At 41.3% G+C, this 21,871-nt stretch overlaps 1 protein-coding gene and 1 long non-coding RNA gene across 4 annotated transcripts in view; one reads left to right on the top strand and one right to left on the bottom strand.

The window, feature by feature from the left end:
- BAZ1A (bromodomain adjacent to zinc finger domain 1A) overlaps window positions 1–21,871 on the top strand; it is a 114,828-nt gene that overhangs the window by 60,099 nt on the left and 32,858 nt on the right. For all 3 annotated transcript variants that reach the window (XM_074955850.1, XM_074955849.1, XM_074955851.1), the window contains exons 8-17: window positions 2,931–3,097; window positions 4,896–4,991; window positions 7,866–8,004; window positions 8,435–8,581; window positions 13,336–13,431; window positions 13,569–13,793; window positions 16,317–16,482; window positions 16,776–16,889; window positions 18,221–18,345; window positions 20,795–21,406. In XM_074955850.1, coding sequence (XP_074811951.1) covers window positions 2,931–3,097; window positions 4,896–4,991; window positions 7,866–8,004; window positions 8,435–8,581; window positions 13,336–13,431; window positions 13,569–13,793; window positions 16,317–16,482; window positions 16,776–16,889; window positions 18,221–18,345; window positions 20,795–21,406 — 1,887 coding nt within the window. The remainder of the gene's footprint in view (window positions 1–2,930; window positions 3,098–4,895; window positions 4,992–7,865; window positions 8,005–8,434; window positions 8,582–13,335; window positions 13,432–13,568; window positions 13,794–16,316; window positions 16,483–16,775; window positions 16,890–18,220; window positions 18,346–20,794; window positions 21,407–21,871) is intronic.
- Window positions 1–21,871, bottom strand: part of LOC141989337 (uncharacterized) — a 62,050-nt gene that overhangs the window by 38,343 nt on the left and 1,836 nt on the right. Inside the window, exon 2 of the long non-coding RNA XR_012639969.1 lies at window positions 8,820–8,890. This is a non-coding gene — a long non-coding RNA (uncharacterized LOC141989337). The remainder of the gene's footprint in view (window positions 1–8,819; window positions 8,891–21,871) is intronic.

Below are 21,871 nucleotides of genomic sequence, written 5' to 3'. Positions count from 1 at the left end.
CCATCCCCCTAATCACTTTTGTTGCCCTCCACTGGACTCTTTTTTTCCAATTTTTCCACATCCTTCCAGTAGCGTGGGACCCAAAACTGGACACAGTACTCTAGGTGAGGCCTCACCAATACTGAATGGAGGGGAATGATCATGTCCCTTGATTTGCTGGCAGTGCTCCTACTTATACAACCCAAAATGCTGTAGGCCTTCTCTGCACACTGACTCATATCCAGCTTCTTATCCACTGTAACCTCTAGGTCTCATTCTGCAGAACAGCTGCCTAGCCACTTGGTCCCTAGTCTGTAGCAGTGCATGGGATTCTTCCATCCTAAGTGCAGGACTCTGCACTTGTCCTTGTTGAACCTCATCAGATTTCTTTTGGCCCAATCCTCTAATTTGTCTAGGTCCCTCTGTATCCTATCCCTACCCTCCAGCGTATCTACCACTCCTCCCAATTTAGCGTCATCTGAAAACTTGCTGAGGGTGCAATCCACACCATCCTCCAGATCATTAATGAAGATATTGAACCAAACCCGCCCCAGGTCGGGTACTTGCTTGATACCGGCTGCCAACAAGACATGGAGCCATTGATCACTACCTGTTGAGCTCAACGATCTAGCCAGCTTTCTGTCCACCTTACAGTCCATTCATCCAGCCCATACTACTTTAACTTGCTGGCAAGAATACTGTGGGAGACCGTATCAAAAGCTTTGTTAAAGTCAAGGAATACATCCACACTGAGTGGATGTTTTCAAAGAACTATCCACAATGACTCCAAGTTCTTTCTTGAGTGGTAACAGCTAATTTAGACCCCATCATTTTATATGTATAGTTGGGATTATGCTTTCCAATGTACATTACTTTGCATTTATCAACATTGAATTTCATCTGCTATTTTGTTGCCCAGTCCTCCAATTTTGAGAGATACTTTTGTAGCTTTTTGCTGTCTGCCTGGGTCTTAACTATCTTCAGTAGTTTTGTATCATCTGCAAATTTTGCCACCTCACTGTTTACCCCTTTTTCCAGATCACTTATGAAAAAGACTGGTCCCAGAACAGACCCCTGAGGGGACACCACTGTTTACCTCTCTCCGTTCTGAAAACTGACCATTTATACCTACCCTTTGTTTCCTATCTTTTAACCCGTCACCAATCCACCTTCCCTCTTATCCCGTGGCAGCTTACTTTGCGTAAGAGCCTTTGGTGAGGGACCTTGTCAAAGGCTTTCTGAAAATCTAAGTACACTATATCCACTGGATCCCCTTGGTCCACGTGCTTGTTGACCCCCTCAACGAATTCTAGTGGATTGGTGAAGCATGATTTCCCTTTACTAAAACCATGTTGACTCTTCCTCAACAAATTATGTTCATCTATATGTCTGACAATATTCTTCTTTATTATAGTTTCAACCAGTTTGCCCGGTACTGAGTCAGGCTTACAGGCCTGTAGTTGCTGGGATCACCTCTGCAGCCCTTTTTAAAAATTGGCATCACATTAGCTATCCTCCAGTCATCTGGTACAGAAGCTGATTTAAATGATAGTTAACAGACTACAGTTAGTAGTTCTGCAATTTCACATTTGAGTTCCTTCAGAACTCTTGGATAAATACCAATAATAAGCTGATTTACTTGTCAGCAGTTACTACTTCCCTGATGAAATATTGACATCTATAATGCTTGGTATCTCCTTATACCAAGCTGGGGACGGGCAAACTTTTTGGCTTGAGGGCCACATCAGGTTTCCAAAATTGTATGGAGGGCCAGTTAGGGGACACTGTGTCCCCAAACAGCCAGGCGTGGCCCTGCACCTGCCCCCTGCTGCCCCATCCAACCCCCCCACCTCATTTCTGACTGCCCCTATGGAATCCCTGCCCCATCCAACCTCCCTGCCCTCTGACCGCCCCAACCCCTAGCCATATCCCCGACCCCGATCACACCCCCAAACTCCCCTGCCCCCTTATCATACTGCCTGGAGCACCGGTGGCTGTCAGCGCTACAGCTGCGCTGCCCAGAGCACTGGGTCAGGCCATGACTCTGCAGCTGTGCTGCCTGGCCGCCCAGATCATTGCACTGAGGCTGCAGGGGAGGGGAGATGGTGAGGGAGGGGCTGGGAGCTAGCCTCCCAGGTCAGGAGCTCAGGAGCCAGGCAGGAGGGTCCCGTGGGCCAGATGTGGCCTGCGGGCCGTAGTTTGCCCACTGCTGTACTAAGCGATTGTTAATGAAGAATTAAAAGTTTAAGAAAAAGAATTGTGTTGGAAATTCAGTCTTTTCAATACAAGTAAGACAATAAGGGCATAAGCAATATTGCTCTGGATTTCCAAATGAGAGCCAACTGGCAATATGTACTCTATGAAACCAGCTAAATGTAGAAACCTGCTAGTGGATGATCAAAATTAGATAGGAAAAACTATAGACTTTTAAAAAGGGTATTTTTCAGTTTTCAGTCCCTGCTTGCTATAGAAATAATGACTCCTGTCATTTTTGTTCTTTAATCTCCACTTCTAAGTCAGTCCTTGGTGCTTAAGCAAGTGATAACTCCATTGACTATAATACCCCTTAACGTGACGCACTTTCTTTCCCCAGTCATGTATTATCACTTGTGTTGCTGTAATCAAAGCATTTAACCTAATATGTCCTCCTTGTGTATTTGCTCTACTCCCAACCCAAATTTTTATCCACTAGGACTAGCAGAAAAGATGGTGTTCTTGTCAGCCAGAGATAGAAATATTGCAAAGCGAAGTCCTAGGATTCTGATATTTGAAACACTTGAGCTTCTGCCTTATATTCTTACTGGTTGGCATAGAAACAATTTAATCATCACAAGAATTAAAATCTTTTCACTTGGTAGTTATCAGTCTACCTATTTAAAGCAGTTATATCAATTTAACTTTTTGTAAAAGTAAAATAGTTTAGATTGAAATCCTTCTTTTTTTCTGCACAGCTTTTGAAAAAGCTAAATTAAAGAGAGAGAAGGCACATGCTATAGAAGCCAAGAAAAAAGAGAGAGAAGATAAGGAGAAAAAGAGAGAGGAGCTGAAAAAGATTGTGGAAGAAGAAAGGATGAAGAAGAAAGAAGAGAAAGAGAGACTCAAGATAGAAAAAGAAAAGGTAATGCAGTTTCATTACATGTATGTCTGATGATGGGATGAACCCTCATCCCACGGATAGAAAGGTTAATGAGCATTTCATGCACTGGGGCAGTGCCAATTACACGTACCTGCAGAACATGCTCTATCTGGAGAAGGGAGGCATAAAAAAGGTGAAGCTCACAGCTGGGCAGGAGGGGAGTTTCTCCAGGAGGAGAGGTGGCTAGGGCGTACCAGTGAGCTTCAGTAGCAAGGGGAGCCCACCTCAAGGTAGTGGCTAGCCACTTTTCCGAATACATGTTTGGGGGTGGATGGACTTTGCAAGCCTGATGTGGGTAAGAGGCCCTGTAAGGCTACTATCAGCCAACAACCTGGGTAGCATCATCATGGACTAGAGCAGGGGTTCTCACAACAAATTTTTTGGTGGCTTCAGAGTGCGGCCATCAACTCTCACTGATAGCTGCACTGACACTCCCCCCCCCCCCCCAAAAAAAAAAAACAACAAACTTTAGGGAAAAACAATTAAATATGCACAGATTCACATCCAAATCGTTGTAATTTATATTTGTAGGGTTTTTTTGGCAGACTCCATAACAAAAATAATGCTGCCTCCCCCTTCGGCCCCCGCACCCCCATCCAGGGCTTAATGGGTCCTGGGGCTTACTGTGAAAAGTTATATTTGTTAATATCACAGCACGCTTAGTAACTTTATTGTACAGAATGAAAACATACTTGTGTTCTGTCTTTATTATTCTACCAAAAATATTTAGAATCATATCTAGGTAGGGCTGGAAGGGACCTTAAGAAGTCAAGTCCAGCCTCTTGCACTGTGGCAGGACCAAGTAAACCACCTAGAACATCCCTGACAGGTGTTTTTCCAGCTTGTTTTTAAATGTTTCCAATGATGTGGACTCCATAACCTTCCTCAGAAGCTTATTCCAGAGCTTAACTACCCTTATAGATAGTCTTCCAAAATGTTAAGTGCAGTAATAAAGAGGACCATGATCAATTGTTCTCCATATCCACTGAAGGTAAAACAAGAAGTAATGGGCTTAATCTGCAGCAAGGGAGATTTAGGTTAGATATTAGGGGAAAAATAGACTATCACCCCTTAGTCGTCTTTTCTCAAGAGTAAATATGCCCAGGTTTTTTTTTTTCCTCCCAACCTTTTCTCATAGGTCAGGCTTTTTAAACCTTTTATCATTTTTGTTTCTCTCCTCTGAACTCTTTCTAATTTGTCCATCCTTCCTAAATTGTAGTGCCCAGAATTGGATGCAGTACTCTAGCTGGGGCCTCACCAGTGCTGAGTAGAGCAGGACAATTACCTCCTGTTTCTTACATACAACACTCCTGTTAATACACCCCAGAATTATGTTAGCCTCCCCCCCCCCCCCCCCAGCAACCTCACATCGATGACTTGTATTCAGTTTGTGGTTCGCTATTAACCCCTGCCCGCCCCCGCCCAATCCTCTTCAGCAATACTACCACCTAGCCAATTATTCCTCATTTTTGTAGTAGTGCATTTGATTTTTTTTTTCCTTCCTAAGTGTAGTGATTTGCACTTGTCTTTGTTGAATTCAGATCAGTTCTCCAATTTGTCACGGTCATTATGAATTTTAAACCTGTCCTTCAAAGTGCTTGTAATACCTCCCAGCTTGGTGTCGTCTACAGATTTTTATAAGCATACTCTCTACTCCATTATCGAAGTAATTATTTTGCTCAGTTTCATTGGAATACAATTACAGGTTTTTATGCTGTAGCAGAGTATAGTAATAAAATACAACTGGTTTCATATCTAATTCTGAGGGTTTCAATTTCAGGAAAGAGAGAAATTACGTGAAGAAAAACGAAAGTATCTGGAATACCTAAAACAGTGGAGTAAACCTAGAGAAGACATGGAATGTGATGATCTTAAGGTATAAGTGCTGGGTAACTTTGGGGTAGTGCATGCTTGTGCTTTGCAAATTTCTCTGTGCAGCTCTGCTAATGCACCCCAGTCCTGATCTGAAGCAGCTTGTCTGTTGAAATACTGAGCTTCTTAAACAGAAGCTGTTAATTGTGCCTAACTGTTTGTTTGACTCTGTAATATGAATACATGAGGTTGGAGGCCTGAACTTTTTTTTTTTTTTAAACTTAAAGATTTGAATCAGGTCTTCAGTTGCAAAAGGCTAGTGCGCTAACCTTTTGAAACAACTCTCCCAGCCACTTCTACTTTTCTGAAAATTGAATCTTGAGAAACTTGTCTGGCCATTTTGTGTAGACTGGGTACAACAGTTTGGTAGGCGTTCTTGCCATTTTTAACAGTTTACCAAAGAAAGATGCTAAGCTGTTAAAGTGAACTTCTTGTGTTCAAGATACTTTAGATTTGTCCATTCCCAGTCTTATGAGTGCTTTTTGATGTTGTGGTTTTCTTGCCTACCACTTATTACAGGTCTCTGGATTATGCATGATGACTCTCTTCAGTTTGAAATGAACAACTGCTTAATAGAGTTTATAGGACAGAGTGACTGAGTGGATCCTTACTAGACCTATCTGCTGAGATTGTTCAAACATTGGGATGTTTGGGGCACTGCTCTGCTCGGGAAAATAAGACCTTTGCTTAAGTCTGAAATCTGTCCTCGTACTAAATTCATGCACCTTTCACAAGTGTTTAATTTAACTGTAGGCCTTTGGGTTGTGAACAGTCCAATAGCAGGGCTTCGATAAACAACTGGCAACTACAGAAAAGCTCTGAGAGGCACTTCTAAAATTACCCTTAGTGAATTAACACATATGCAGCTAATGTGAGTTGCAGTGCTCCGTTAAAATTTGACCCAGAGTTGCTTCTGGCTCTTTGTATCCTGTGTTTCTGGGTCATGGTTCCAGCGGAGAACATTCTCCACCAAACTCCAGGAGGAAGTACAACTTATTTGACTCATGGTTCCAACCACCCAACTTCTTTTAGGCTGCCTTTGTGTTTTTTCTCCTATTCTATTTTGTCCTTCCTTTTTGAAGGTGAAAAGGAGGAGTAGCACTTTTTTTTTTTTTTTTAATAGACCTTTTTGGTTGAGACATTTGTGGTGATCTGTTGCATAGTGTTGGTGCTCACTAAATTGGATGATGTATGAAACTTAGAGGGGGGGAAAAATAGAGTTCCTACCCCAAGGAACTAACATTCTAAATTAGAGACAGTACAAATAAAAATACACAGTACATCAGATTACCAGAAGACTTAGTCTGAGTGATTGATCTTTACATGCACGTTCTTTATAATGCTTAATCTTGATATGGGGCAGGAGGGCTGAATGAAAAGAGAATGCTCGGGAGCACAGGAATAGGGAGATTGTCCCAAATACAGGCAAAAGCAAGAAAGAGGCTACAAACACGGGGGGAGGAAGATAGAAAAGGGTGTTAAGTAAGGATGTGAATGAAGTGTATAAACATAGAAGGAGAGGGGTATAGTGGAAACGAGAGCTGAGAATGCACCAAGGTATGGAGTTGTGCAGGGATCTGAAGGTGAGAATGAAAAATGTTGAGTTGAATATGAAAGGAGGGAGGAAGTCAGAGGAGAATGGTGTGATAACTTCCTCTTGCTGATCTGATCAGTAGTGTTTTTTGCATATACTTGAAAAGGCAAAATGAGATGTGGGGAGAAAGAGAACAGGAGTTGCTTAACTGAGGTAAAAGATGACCAGGTCATGGCTAAATAGGGATTAACAGATCTGTCAGTGGTGTCTCTAGTCACATTCTACCACATCAAGACTTTTATCTTAGAGAAAAGATAGTGGTCTGCATCTGATATACCTGTGAACTCAGGCTTACAGGTTGGGTCCCAGGTCTGATTGGCTGCTGTGTATTTTCTTTGGCATAGAACAGATAAAATGCTGACTATCTCTTATCCATCTGTGAATGGCTTTTACTACTTTAAGCATGAACATAACCATCATTTTTCTGATCTTTGTTTCTGGACTCCCAGCATCCTGGAGAGGGGCCATTCTTTATTAATTTTTGACCCTGACCACCTACCTAGGGAAAAAAATCTTGCATATTTTTGCAAATGTCTCTACTTAAAACCATAAATCAAAAGTCTGAGCTGTTGTCAGATGCGATCATTGTAAAAGATTGGTTGTATCTCTTTGGCTTGATCTTGACCACATAATCTAAAACACCTCCAGCCATATTGGCAAAGCAATTGCAGTAGAACCTCAGAGTTACAAACACCAGAGTTACGAATTGACCAGTCAACCACACACCTCATCTGGAACCGGAAGTACACCATGAGGCAGCAGCAGAGATACCCCTCTCTTCTCCACCCTCCCCGGAAGAGGGAAGAAAAAAAAAAAAAAAAGCAAATACAGTACTGTTAAACATAAACTACTTTAAAAAGGGGGGAAACAGCATTTTTCTTCTGCCAATTCACTAGACTGGCCCTGGCCATCCTGATTTGGAATTGGTCATATTTTTTGTAAAGTCTTACTGAATATTCTGAGAGCACTTTTTTATTTTATTTTGCTGGCATGGACAATTCTGCAGATTGAGATCCTTTAAAATCTTTGAGAAGGAAATGGTTTGAAGGGGAGAAACTGGCAGTTGGAGTTCTTGGAATATCTAGCTCTGATCCACACCTTAGTTTAGAACAAGAGACTAAAATGCACTCAGATTCATTAGGTTAGCTAAATTATACATTTAAGGATTTACCTTTGAGCTATATGCAATTGCAAGTTTGATTGCACACTATTGTGTGTCTGTTAAGTACTTGTGTATTCTGCTGAAATCCAATGAAATATTGGGTTGTTTCCTTTGTGTTGCAGGAACTTCCAGTTCCAACTCCAGTGAAGACGAGACTGCCACCTGAGATCTTTGGTGATGCTCTGATGGTCTTAGAATTCCTTCATGCATTTGGGGAACTTTTTGATCTTCAAGATGAGTTTCCAGAAGGAGTTAGTCTAGGCAAGTTATCATTTGGTGATGTGCTTTAATTTACATTGTACTCCATATGTCTCGTGTGCATTTATGAAAGTTTCAGAATTTGTTTACATTAAAATAAACTCTTGTACCACTCTCCAGTTTAGCTTTCTCAATCAGCTTGTGGTTGGAGCTCTGAAATTTACATGACTTCTAATATAGTAGGGTTTAGTCTGCTGTTTTACAAATATTTTCTTGAATTTATTAGACTTACGCTTTTATATTAACGTATTAAATGGGCATTGTTTGTCAACACTTTCTCAAGCAACCCCTAAAAATATTTTTTCCTCTAACGCAATAACTTGTTGTACACCTACTTGACTATTACCTATGGAAAAATGTTTTTAATTCTTCACTTCATATTTGCTCTTACAGCACTGTGTCAAAAGTGACACCTCTTAAATTTTATTCACAGAAGTGTTAGAAGAAGCTCTTGCAGGAAATGATAGCGAAGGCCCACTATGTGAATTGCTCTTTTTCTTCCTGACTGCCATTTTCCAGGCAATGGCTGAAGAGGAAGAGGAAGTGGCCAAAGATCAAATAGCTGATGCTGAGACCAAAGGTCAGACCTTAACTTTACTAATAAAAACTGAAATTCCTATGTAATTAACTTTAAAACTAAACTGCATATACTTGGTTATATTAGCATTGTTTATTTTATTATGTATGGCAAGATATAAAAGTGGTTTTTTGTTTTTGTTTTTTATTGCAGTTGTGGGGGGGAGGGTGGTCTTTAAAAAGCAAGCTTTTCACATTGTTATACCCAACAAAGCACACTAGGCATTTAGCAGTTTACATACGTTTTGAAAACTTCAAGGTTTCCCTCTGTCTCCTTCTTTTCTCGCTCCTTCAGCAATGCTAGATATTTCTCCTGCGGGTCAGAAGAATAGACATTCTCCTGAACCTTTATCTGTAGTTGTAAGTTGTTCTTGACTCAAGCCTGATTTCTTCCCTCCCGCTCCAAAATTAGAGAGCCAAATAATATTCTCTAACTGGAAATTCAGTACTCACTTTCAAAGAAAGTAAGTACTAACTATGCATGCGCACTCCTGGATATCCAGTGGCCACCATTTCCTTATATTAGGAGGACACTTCATAGATTGATTTAGGTACTTGTGCCTCTGGGCTCAACTCTTAGATTGCAGCAGCAATCTTTCGAGAGGCATGCAGTGGCCATTAAATATTTATCTTGCAACTGCTAACATCAAAAGGAAGTTCTTATTTTAAGCTGTCAACGAGTCCTATATACAGGTCTTTATCTCTAATAGTTTCAGTTTTGAGTTTTCGTGCACTGGAACAATGCTGTATGTCTGGGTTGGGAACACTATGAGCCTGTTCCTGGAACGCTCTCTGCCCACAGAACACTCCCTCAAGTCACAGGGAGGGCTTGCAGAATCTGGCCAGGCATGAGAATGTTAAAATCTAATCAGACTGCTTCAATCTTTTTCTACCACAGAGGTTTAAATTAACACTGTGTTTTTGATGGGGATTGGAAAGAAGTAGAATTGTACATAAACTGACCATGTCCCTTTAATATTTGCTAATGCTGTGTTATGACCATATCCCAATTATTTAAAATGGGGGAGCAAATGAAGAAAATTTAAAGCTGTCTTGAAAGACAAAATAACTTCTAGTCTCTAAGAAGTAGAGTTCTTATCAGAGAAAGCATAATTACAGTCAGGGAATAGTTCAGGTCACAGTAATTACAAACTTGACACATTTTCCTTTCAATTGTTGATGTGTTTTATTACTGGATATTGACCTACATGTGGTATTGCGCTTTCTCCCTCTCCCTCTCCCTCCCCCTCCCCCTTGTAAAGGAAAAAACCAAACAAAACCCACAATTTTAGAATAGGGTGAAATTTAGGGATTAAATTTTGACAAAGCACTTTTTTGGATAGCTGTGACTTTGCCAGTGGGACCTGATCAGAAACAGTTTTTTTTTTCTCTTTAACTTTTAGTGGACAGCACCAATAAGCATAGGTGCTGAGGTTTTTCTAATCTGCCAGGAGGTGCTTCCCCTCCCTCCCCTCCAAGGCTCCGCCCCTACCCTGCCCAGTTCCTCCCTGGAGCATGCTGCGCCCTCTTTCCTCTCTCTTTTTTTTTTTTTTTACCCCCCCCCCCCCCCCATGCTGGGAAACAGCTGATCCGTGGCAGGGGGTAGGGACTGGGAGGGAGGGGGAGGTGCTGATAGGGGGGCTTAGCATCCACCATTTTTTTTTTTTTTTTTTTTTCCCCTCCTGTGGGTGCTCCAGCCCCAGAGCATGCACAGAGTTGGCGCCTATGCCAATAAGATTCCTTCTGCTGTAACAGAAAGAATCCCAATGATCCAGATTGTCAAATGCCAAATTGCAGAAACCTGCATTACAGGTAAGAAAATCTTCCTGTATCATCTTTGGTCCTATAAGTTTTTTTTTTTTTTTTTTTTTTTTTTTTTTTTTTTTTTTTTTAATTGACAAAATCAGTACTTGGTGTACGATTTTAAAATAATAAACTTAAGCATTTATTATGCTGTAATGTAATGCCTCATTCTAACGGAGAAATCCCTCTGGTTTGTTAGCTTCCAGGAGTGTGTGTTCATAGAAGATACTGGGATCAGGAAATCACCTATAAGGGCACTAGCTACTGAAATGAGAGGCTCCAGAGGAGCACTGCCCCAGAAGGCACTGTGCCTCCCCAGAGCTTCTTAGTGTAGAGGAGGAGAGCAGCTATTGCCCTGCTCATGAAGCAGGGTTCAGTGTGTGTACCCCCTTTGGCCTGCCAAACTTGCTGACTAGTGGGGACAGGAAGCCATGGCCTTACTTCACCCTGCTTCCCCAGAGTTGGCTATAGGCCAGAGGTGGGCAAAGTACGGCCCGTGAGCCACATCCGGCCCGTGGGACCCTCCTGCCAGGCCCCTGAGCTCCTGGCCCGGGAGGCTAGTCCCCAGCCCCTCCCCTGCTGTTCCCCCTCCCCCGCAACCTCAGCATGCTGCTGGTGCAACGCTCTGGGTGGCTGGGCAGTGCAGATGCAGAGCTGCGGCCTGACCTGGTGCTCTGGGTGGCACGGTAAGGGGGTAGGGGAGTTCGGGGGTGTGATCGGGTCAGGGATGTGGATAGGGGTTGGGGTGGTCAGAGGGTGCGGAACAGAAGGGTTGAATGGGGCAGGGGACCCGGGGGAGGCAGTCAGGAATGAGAGCGGCATTGGATGGGGTGGCAGGGGGCCGGGGCACACCTGGCTGTTTACGGGAGAGACAGCCTCCCCTAACCAGCCCTTCATACAATTTTGGAAACCCGATGTGGCCCTCAGGCCAAAAAGTTTTCCCGCCCCTGCTATAGGCACTTGCTCTACTTTGTTCTCACCTGAGCTCAAGAACTATGACTGTGAGTGTGCCTGGCCCCATGTGACAGATGTAAGACAGACAGGAAGACTCTGAGAGTCTTATGACCCTTGCACACCCATGCAACTGTCGGTCACAGTTTAGTCCTTTAAAATGTGGTCCTCATCTGCAAGGTGACCGTATATTAAAAACGGCATCGTCTTAAGTAACAGCGCCTGCTCTGTGTGTGTATTTATAGTCTCAGGGCTGGTCTCCTAGGTGTTAGTACAGCATCTAGCACATTTGGATGCTGTTTTAATAAAATGAACTAATTGTGTAACTGAATAAACTACATTTTTAACTCCTGGTAGCAATGCAGAGCCAACACAGCTAAGAGCAAATGAGCTGGATTTTGTGGTCTCCTACATCAGCAGAATAGTTAATTAAATTATTGTTGACGATGTGTGAAATAGAAAGAATCCAACTTGACTTTCAGATTGCAGTTAGTTTGCAGGGCTGGCTATTGCAAAAACACCATTTTTCTTCTAATTGGCCGTCCCTTGTGGGACTGCAGATAGTACTGCTTTTTACTACGACTTTCATTTGGAGCCTCTGGACTTTCATTTCTTGCTGCTCTTGTTCAGACAACTTGTCTCTCTTTCATAGAAGAATTAGACATTCCTGTACACCTTCTCCTCTGTCACACTAGCCAAGCAGGTTTGTAGCAGTGAGCAGTTTGTTCCACTTTTTAAAACATGCTAGATTTGAAAAGCAGGCAACACTTCAAGAGAAAACACCCAAGAAAAGTATTGGGTTTTTTTCCCCCAGAATTGGAGTTTTATGTAAGAGATGTGGATGTGGAAAAGTGATAGATGTCTACTTTGTAATATCTGGATAAAAGCTTTCAGACAGCATTAATCATGATGCAAGAATGTTATTATTTAATAGTTGTAAACCCACTATTTACGCAGTCTTGTTCAGTTTGGACCTATAGCTCCTTTGCCTGTTAACTTGGTGACCGTAACACTTCATAATGACTTGGACCTGAATAGGGTAAAGTTGTTGAACTAGTGTGCAAGGCTGACCCAGCTCTGTCAACCCTCTGGAGAACTACCTGTAAGTGCCAAGGAAGCTTTGTTTAAGAAGAGGGAATTCAGCTTGCCTCCCAATGGATGAGCTGCTTTTGCTGCTGTTGTGCAGTGTTTGTTTACATCTGGCTTGCTTTTATTGGATTACCACTCTGATCATATTTGTGTGGAATGTGTAAACTTCTATATAAAAGTCATATTTAAAAAAAAATATGATGGATGCAAGCATCTGAAGTGTTACATTTTTTTTGGATGGTTCTTCATAAAAAAACAAAATAGTAATAAGGAAATAATGATTAAATTGTCAGAACGTGCAGGATAGGATAGTTTGATTTGTGCATTTTTTTCTCTTTCAAGTGTATTTCCTGGTATTCCATTCCTTTCCCTCCGTCTCCAGTGTGCATGTTTGCTCAGTGTCAGTGCTTTAGCAACTTTAGTCGCTTCTGCATTGTGAGAACGGCTTTTAGTGAATGTTGCATGTCCTTAGTGTACATACTGCTAAGGTGGACATTAGGCAGCATATATTTTAACTTGTTTGTTGAACTGAAGCTATGTCTACACTACTGCCAGATCAATGCTTCAGTGATTGATGCACTAGGGGTCAATTTAGCACGTCTAGTGAAGACCTGCTAAATCAACGGCAGAGCACTCTCTGGTCGACCCTGGTACTCCACCCAGAACGAGAACAGTAAGGTAAGTCGATCTAAGCTACATCAACTCCAGCTACATTATTCACGTACCTGGAGTTGCATAACTTAGGTCGACTTACCATGGTAGTGTAGACATAGCCTAAGTCTTGAATACGTTGAAGTTTCTGTGAATGTCAAGCCATTTTCTTTGTCTTTGCCCTATTTTAAAAGGCCTTTTCTTTCTTCCCCCAAAAATCCAAGTTTTAATTTGCACTAGAATAAAGTGTTTATTTCCTTAAAGATTTAACAGAGGCTTTGGATGAAGATGCAGACCCCACAAAATCTGCACTGTTTGCAGTTGCAACTTTGGCAGCTGCATGGCCCCAGTTACATCAGGGTATGTGTGGGTTTCATTTTTTGTTTCATTTATCTGTTTTATCTTGCTCTGTATTTTTTTTTTTTAAAGCACATTTTACATTGCTTTGTATATATTGGTCTCAATGCAAAATAACTTCTCACTGTTATTAACTATAGGCTGCAATTTGAAAAATTTGGATCTCGACAGCTGCACTCTTTCTGAGATTCTCAGACTTCACATCTTAGCATCAGGCGCTGATGTAACATCAGCAAATGCAAAATATCGTTACCAAAAACGAGGAGGTTTTGATGCTACAGATGATGCTTGCATGGAGCTGAGATTGAGTAATCCTGGTCTGTTGAAGAAACTCTCAAGTACTTCAGTGTATGACTTGTCACCAGGTAATAAAACAAAATGAATGTCCTGTTTAAGATGATTCAAAGCCATTCTCTAGGTGGCCAATTTCAAATGTAGCCCGGTGACCAAAAGTTATTTAACAACCGTTTGTCCTGTGTAAAACAAATTGGCAGTTTCACTTTAGTTTTTGGGGAGACAGTTTTTTGACAGGGATACCTATCACCCCAATTGGAACCCTTATTGGTGGTCTCACTGAGAGGTCAATTATTGCATGGGTGTGGAAATAAAATTACTCTTTCATTCCTAGGGGCATTCCATTCAGGTCAGAGTTCAGGTGGGGCAGTGGCTGGACAGCTTACGGTGTTGCTGCTGCTTCTGTAGTTAAGTAGAGGACCTCCACCTCCAGGATTGTCAGTCCAGAAATTATCTCAAGGGCAGTATGCTCCTGTGAATATTTTTACTTACTTTAGCTATACTACTAGGTATTCAAACTTAACTGGCCATAAGCAATTCTTAAAGCTACTTTTGTTTCTAAAATGCCTCAAGATATTGGAGACACAGATTCCCTTTTTCCTGCTTTTTGCACTCCTGTTTATGATTTTCTGTCACTGGTGATTTATATGAATAAGGAACCCAGAAATTCCCACCTAAGTAATAGGGCACATGATAAAGTCTCAGAACTTGTTGTTTTCCACTGAAATAAATTGGAGCTTTGCCTTCTCTACTGCATTTCTCAGTTGGCAGTTATGTTGACACATAGAAGTGTCTATTTCAAGAAATTTCTGTTTGTACAATGTCAGTTGCCTCTTGTTTCACACATCCTGTGTGCATTAGTGCTCTTACTTGGATGCAAGTGTAAGTGTGTTTGGCTAGGTCAGCTTATGTGTTTCAAAACCAGTTGCTCCATCTTCTGTAACATATGGCATTCTTTGGGAGACTGCCTTAAGGGCATGGCTTTGTGGAGGAGAGAAATAAAAAGAATACAGTTGCTGAATAACTAGAGTCCTTCAAACTGACTATCTGCAGATTCGATAGCCAGGAGAACCTTTGATCCTTTGGACAGTGGCATTTTCCAGATTTCAAGCTAAGGGAATGCATAAAGATGGATATATAGTATCTTGAACTTGAACAGTATACATAAAATCTATACATTTGGCCTGAAAGATAGAATGTCAGTAGGTCCTGAACCCACATGGCTTGTTGTGTAGACATCCCAAGAGTGAGCTCATCCAATGAATCCTCTTCATTGATCCACAGAGCAAAACTAGAAAGCTAAGTCAATCACTGTGATATAACCTGCTACTTTTAGGTTGCCCTGTCTGTTTTGTGCCCACAATATACTTTCTGAGATGGTTCTTAGGCATAATGGCCGCAGCACTTTCTATGCTTATACCCAGCAACAAGACAAGCATACATGCAGTTTGATTGTGTCCCTGAGAGGACAGAGGCAAGGTTCCCTTTGAAAGTGTGAGCCAGAATTTCCCCCCCCCCCCCCCCAATCCCCAGGTTTAATGGTTGGATCCAATTCAAATTAGTAAAACAGAATGTGTATTTTAAGATAAATACAGCAGAACCTAAAATAAGAGTTTTTAAACGTTAATCACGAGATAGGATAGCTGCAAAAATATGCCATGTGTTGTACTACAAACTCAATTACACAGGAAAAAAAAGATTAAAAATAATAATTCTGCTTTACAGATCATCTAACTGGTCAGATGTCCCTATTTGTTTAGTGCCACCACCACGTGTAGTGCATGTCTGCTACGTTCAGATTAGTGCTTTGTCATTGGTGTAACCTGTGACTTTCTCCTAGGAGAAAGTCACAGAAGTCCTGTCTGGGTAATGTTCTTGCCAGATATTGCCACATATGCTTTTGGTCAGAAGGTGAATGAATGAATTATGTTAGTTTGGAAGTTGTCACTGCACATATTAGCTTTAAGTTGGTATCCTCACACTTGATTTCATTTTTTTTAAATTGCTATTTCCTTTTGTCTGGTACAAGATACATAATATTTAAGATTTAAATTGCATCCTGATTAATAAATCATGTTCCAGGTGTGTCAAATGTTTCAAATGAGACTTTAATTTAAGGTATGGTAGTGGTGGCTTCTATGTTTTGAGATATATTTTTTTTCTTTCTTATCAGTGTGTCCCAGTGTGAACTTCAAACAATATAAATCTTAGCAGATGTCTTTCTTCCAAAACTAAATACTTTCTACTTCTTTGTACTACTAAAAATGCCTGTGTAATACTTTTCTAGGATAACATGTACATGAAAAATTCACACTGGAAATTCATTTGTGCAATTTTATAGATTAGTAGACTACAGAAGTAAAAAATCATTACTATAGGTTACAACTAAACTGGTCTGGTTAATTACCTCATGGCACAATTGCCAACAAAAAAAATTTGCATTTCATCTTAACCCTGCACATTTGACAATGTCTGCTTGATTTGATATGTCATTTCTTCAGTAAGAAGCTGTCTTGGGCCTGAAGCTCACTATATAAAGAGTTCTTCTGCATCTTTTATAATGAAGCATAAACTATTAACGTGAATTTTATCAGGGGAAAAGATGAAGATTCTCCATGCCCTCTGTGGAAAGCTTCTGACTCTCGTCTCCACTCGAGATTTCATTGAGGACTCTGTTGATGTATTACGACAGGCAAAACAGGAATTCAGAGAGTTAAAGGCAGAACAACATCGCAAAGAAAGAGAAGCAGCAGCAGCAAGGTAAGAAGTGAACATAACCAAGATAAAACTAGGTGGGACTCCGTTATGTCAAAAACTTAGCTGCTGGATCTGAAAAAATAACAATTACTGTTTTTTGTATTATGCCAGCCTCCTAAGGCCTTAATCGGGATCAAGGCCCTGTTGTGCTAGGCATTGTACAAAGATGAGTTCCTGCCTTAAATTAGCATTTTCATCCTATGGTGTTTGTTATAAAGGAAAGAGACATAACCAGATTAAATTAGGCACTCTCTTTATCTGTTAATTGCAGCTTTTTATATTCCCCCTATCCTTAGGATACGTAAGAGGAAGGAAGAAAGATTAAAAGAGCAAGAACAAAAGATGAAGGAGAAACAGGAAAAGCTGAAGGAAGAGGAGCAAAGGAATCCTGCTGCAGAAGTGTCTGTTGGGTAGGATCAGTTATTCTAATACGATGAATACAGTTTTGAGCCTGCTTTTTAAATGGTGGTTTTCGGTATATAGGACCAGAGTCTAAGGCAGTGTAAATCTTTTTGACTTAAATGGAACTATGCCAGTTTATACCCACTGGGAAATCTGGTCCTTTAATGTTGATTATAGAACAAAAGGAAAAACGATTGTGTAAATCAATACCATTTTCTTTTAAAAATAATAGAAAAGGGTTGTTGAATACAGATATTTTCTATAAGCAAGTAGAGCCATGATGTCTGACAGTAGCAATTTGTGAGGTTAACGTTGGTATTTGATTTTCTAATTTACTAACTTGAGTGACGGTAGATCGTCATAGATCTTTAAGGCCAGAATGAACCATTATGTTGATTACTTTGATCTCCTACATAACAGTGGCAAAAGTAACTCATTCAGTAATTTCTGCATCAAGCCCATAACTTCTGTTTGAACTATAGCATAAATATTTGATTCTTAGCCAGCATGCTGTTCTAGATATCTCCTTAGAATTGCAGTTTTTACATTGATAGAACCCTGTATTTTCATAAGCAAGACTCATGCATGTGCTGCTGCATAAGTATGCCTTCCTTAAGACCCTAAATTGTATTTTTCAAGGTTCTATTCCTGCAAAAATTTATGCACTTAACTTTAGATATGTGAGTAGTCCCATGGACTGCTGCTTGTATGCTCTAAAGTTTAAGCATGTTAAGTATTTGCAAGATTGGAGTCATACTGTGTAATAACTGCCCTATAAAAATCACTGCTTAGTAAATGGTACAAATCTGGGTAGGGGAAATGTATTTTCAGTTTTCGAAGAGGGAACTGTAAACCATGTAAAATAAAAACTTAAAGTCTACATCCTCAGCTGGGGAAAAATGGCATAGCTCTGAATTCAGTAGAGCTATGCTGATGTACACCACATGAGGATCTGGTTTTAAAACTATAAAATGCCTTTAAATTTTTGGGATGGTATTTAAAAATTAGTTAAACCCTGGATTAGGCTTTAGTACGATATTTCTGTGGTTATGGCTCAATATTTTGGTTTCTAGGAAATACTTCCTATATCTTTTTTAAAGGTTCTCCCCCCAATCTATATTCTTACATTAGGATGTGAACTCCTAATAATATATATGGAGTCATTTCTGTGGAATAGTGAAGTAGTATAATAAAAGAAAAAATACATCTGCAATTCTTTACAGGGCAACTTTTGATAATAAAATACTAATTGTAAAGCACATTCTGCAATGTACTGTATGTTCTTTGCCAGCTCCATTCAGTTCTTTGACTATGGACTTTTGTTGTACTATCCCATCAGGGAAGAGGAACGGGAAGACCTTGATACTAGTACAGAGAGCAAAGAAACTGAGCAGAAGGAACAAGACGTGGACACAGTGACAGAGGATGAGGAAGAACCAGGACCAAACAAAAAAGGAAGAAGAGGTAAAAAATTTGTGTATGTATGTATGCATAAACCAACAATTAGGTGAATTTTTACTTTTCTAGTTCAAAAAGCATTAGCCTTCATTGTAAATGTAAAGAAAAAAGACCTAAATCAAATGAGCTAATAAACTAATTGAGCTGGTTTGATCCCTCTTTTAGCTCTGTCCTATATTCTCTAGTGCTTCTATTCCTCTTTGTCTTCTCTGGTTGCCATCTGGACTCTCTTTGTTTTGTGTGTCTGTGTCTGTCTGAAAGACAGGAGATAGGCTGTGGCTTGAAAAACTGTTACAGTTATTAGTACTCCACTTGACTGGCTCTACATGAATCTCTAATGGTGGCTGACTCATTTTCAGGCACTTAATCTTTTGTAGAATTTAAGAAACCAATAGCCATAGTATTTTTTAAGGTGATTTATACCACCTAACTAATTAACTCTATTGATGGAGGGAGGTGTGAGGCCTGATGCACCCAGGCCCAGATTTACCCCCAGGCAGACAGCTTTAATCTCCCCCTAAGGAGCTTCCGAGGAATTCATCTAGGAGGAACTGCAAGTGAGATGCACTGAATCATGCAACACTGTGGCTTACAGGCAGTCTGTGGGGCCTCCAGGGGAGAAAGAGTTGTCTAACTTTTGCTGTTCCTCTTGGATGGACATTTTCTACCTCCAAGGGCTTTGTGTGAGGCTCTTTGCTTCTGAAACCCCGTGGTGATTTTGGACCTCCTTTGATACAGGGAATAGGAATTCTGAGTCTTTTTATAATGCTTTTAATTCTGTAGTGCTTTCCATTGGATGTTGAGATATGATCATCACAAATGTTTGCGAAAACTAAATTTTTAAATTTTTTTTTAAACACTAATGTATTAAGCCTTAGAATACCATTCTGCTTATATGGTAGGCAAATATTACTATCCACATTTTACAAATGGAGGAAACTGAAGACAATTACATAGGAAGTCTATGTAAAAGCCAGGAATGAAATGCAGATTCCCTGTCATTTGTTTCAACATCAAGTTCTTCTTTCCAATTTAACTATCTCAGCCTCTGTTGCTGGCAGGGTCTTTGACTTTTTACTACAATTTTACTCATTAAAACATATACTGGAATGTTTTCAGTGAGTCCACGTTGAAAATAAAGGTAGTATATGAAAAATTTGTTCAGGATAAAGTAATTTAACTGGGATTGAAATTTTGTTTGTGTACAGTGTGTGTTTGGTTTCTGGGTGGTGGTGGTGGTGGTGGTTGTTGTTTTTTTTTTTTTAAGTAGATCTCATGGCAGTAAATGCAAGGACAGAACTTTGTGGTGGTGGTTTTCTCTGTGAAATCCTAACAATTTTACTTGGTCTATCGTGAGAGATTGTCTGTCTGTAGCACCTTTATATTCTCAATGGCATAAATAATTATAAAGAACAATAAATAAAACTTGGTCTAGGTTCTGGAAGGAGAAACTGTTAAACAGGCCTTTCCTCTGTGCATGCAAGTAGATTCTGTTCCTTGCTACTGACCAATGGTGGTTGTGGTGGTGGTGGTGATCTGATTATTCGCAACAGTTTTGTTAGAAAGTGGGAGAATCTAAGCCAGTGGTCTCAAACCTTTTCTCACCCAAGATCACTTTTTGAATTTAAGGGCAACCCTCTACCCTGCCCCTTCCCCAAAGCCCCGCCCCGCTCACTCCATCTCCCCCTCTCTCCGTTGCTTGCTCTCCCCCACCCTCACTCACTTTCACGGCAGGGGCGGGGCAAGCTCTGGGCTGGGGCCAAGGCGTTCGCAGTGTGGGAGGAGGCTCTGGGCTGAGTCTGGGGCGGGGGGGTAAGGGGTGCAAGCTCTGGGGGGGTGTTTGGGTGCAGGAGGGGGCTCTGGGCTGGGGTGCAGGAGAGGGTGCTGGCTCTGGGAGGGGGTCAGCTGGGGCAGGGGGTTGGAGTGCAGGAGGGGGATCAGGGTTGGGGTGCGGCCTCCGGTCCGGGCAGCACTTAGCACGGGTGGCTCCCGGGCAGCGAGGCTAAGGCAGGCTCCCTGCCTGCCCTGGCCCCACACTGCTCCAAGAAAGGGCCCAGCTCCTGGGAGGGGGAGGGGGAGGGGGGGCACATGGCTCTGTGCGCTGCCTCTCTCTGCAGGCACGGCCCTTAAATCTCCCATTGGCCACAGTTCCTCATTCCCAGCCAATGGGAGCTGTGGGGGCGGTGTTTGCAGGCAGGCGCAGCACATGGAGACCCCTGCCCACTCCCCTTATCTGCAGGGGCGTGCTGGCCACTTCCAGGAGTGGTGTGGAGCCACAGCAGGCAGGGAGCCTGCCTTAGCGGCAGCCCTGCTACAGCACCAGAGATTGCAATCGACTGGGAGAGTCCCCAGGATCAGCCTATCGATAGCGATTGACGGGTTGGTGACCACTGATCTAAGCTAATGACAGAGGTTACAAGTACAGTACTATCAGTTTTCTTCCTTTCATTTTTAGGTAAGAGAGGGCAAAATGAACTTAAGGAATTTACGAGGCAAGACGAGACTTCTTGTGAAAAGAGTGAACCTCTTACTGCTGAGGAGGAAGAAGCTTTAAAATGGGAGCAACAAAAGAAAGAGAAGGAACTTATAGAAAAGATTCAGAATGCTACAGCCTGCACCAATATCTCTCCACTGGGTCGTGACCGCATGTACCGACGCTACTGGATTTTCCCCTCCGTTCCTGGATTGTTTATAGAAGAGGACTATTCTGGTCTCACGGAAGACATGTTATTGCCACGACCCTCTTCCTTTCAGAATAGCATACAGTCTCTCCTCACAAACGAACTTCAGGTATCCACTAAAACTGGAGAGTCTTTGAAGTCATCTGAATCTACCTCCAATATTGACCAAGATTCATATACCAGTATTGCTGTAGAGGTGCCAAGACCAGTATATAAGCCAAACCGCTGGTGCTTTTACAATTCTCGGGAACAACTGGATCAACTGCTAGAGGCTCTGAATTCCCGAGGACATAGGGAGAGTGCCTTAAAAGAAACTCTGTTACAAGAGAAAAATAGAATATATGAACAACTAAACAGTTTTCCTGTGGAAAAATTCCATATTCCAGGTAAAGGGCAACTTCTTCCAAATGTATTTGATCTTAATTTGCTTTCACAATTGATTTCAGAGTAGCATTATAAGAGCTTGTCATTCTTATTAGAATCTCCTATAAAATGATTAAATAATTCTACCAAATATCTTAGCAATTGAACTATTTGCTTTTCAGAAAACAGGTTTCAATGTATTTTTGTGATGGATAATGTATTGCATGGATGTCTCAGTGGAAGGGTAGTGGCTTCACTGTTTTTTCGATGTTGATTCATAAATCAGAGTTGCTATTGTTGGTCTTTTGACAAAGTCTTTAGCTATACGCACCTGGGAAGAAGCTAGCTACAGCATGCATAACTAGGAAAAAGGCAAGGGAATCTTAAAAGTAAAAGAAAACTTTGGTGTAGATGGTAGATCCTGAACACTGGTATCTGACATGAGTTCATTTTCAGTATGTTGATGATATCTCAATATTTCTGCTCTG

This window comes from Natator depressus, chromosome 6, assembly GCF_965152275.1.
Source record: "Natator depressus isolate rNatDep1 chromosome 6, rNatDep2.hap1, whole genome shotgun sequence".
Classification (NCBI taxonomy): domain Eukaryota; kingdom Metazoa; phylum Chordata; order Testudines; family Cheloniidae; genus Natator; species Natator depressus.
Note: the sequence above shows the minus strand (reverse complement) of the source record. Positions and strands in the feature narration are given on the sequence as shown.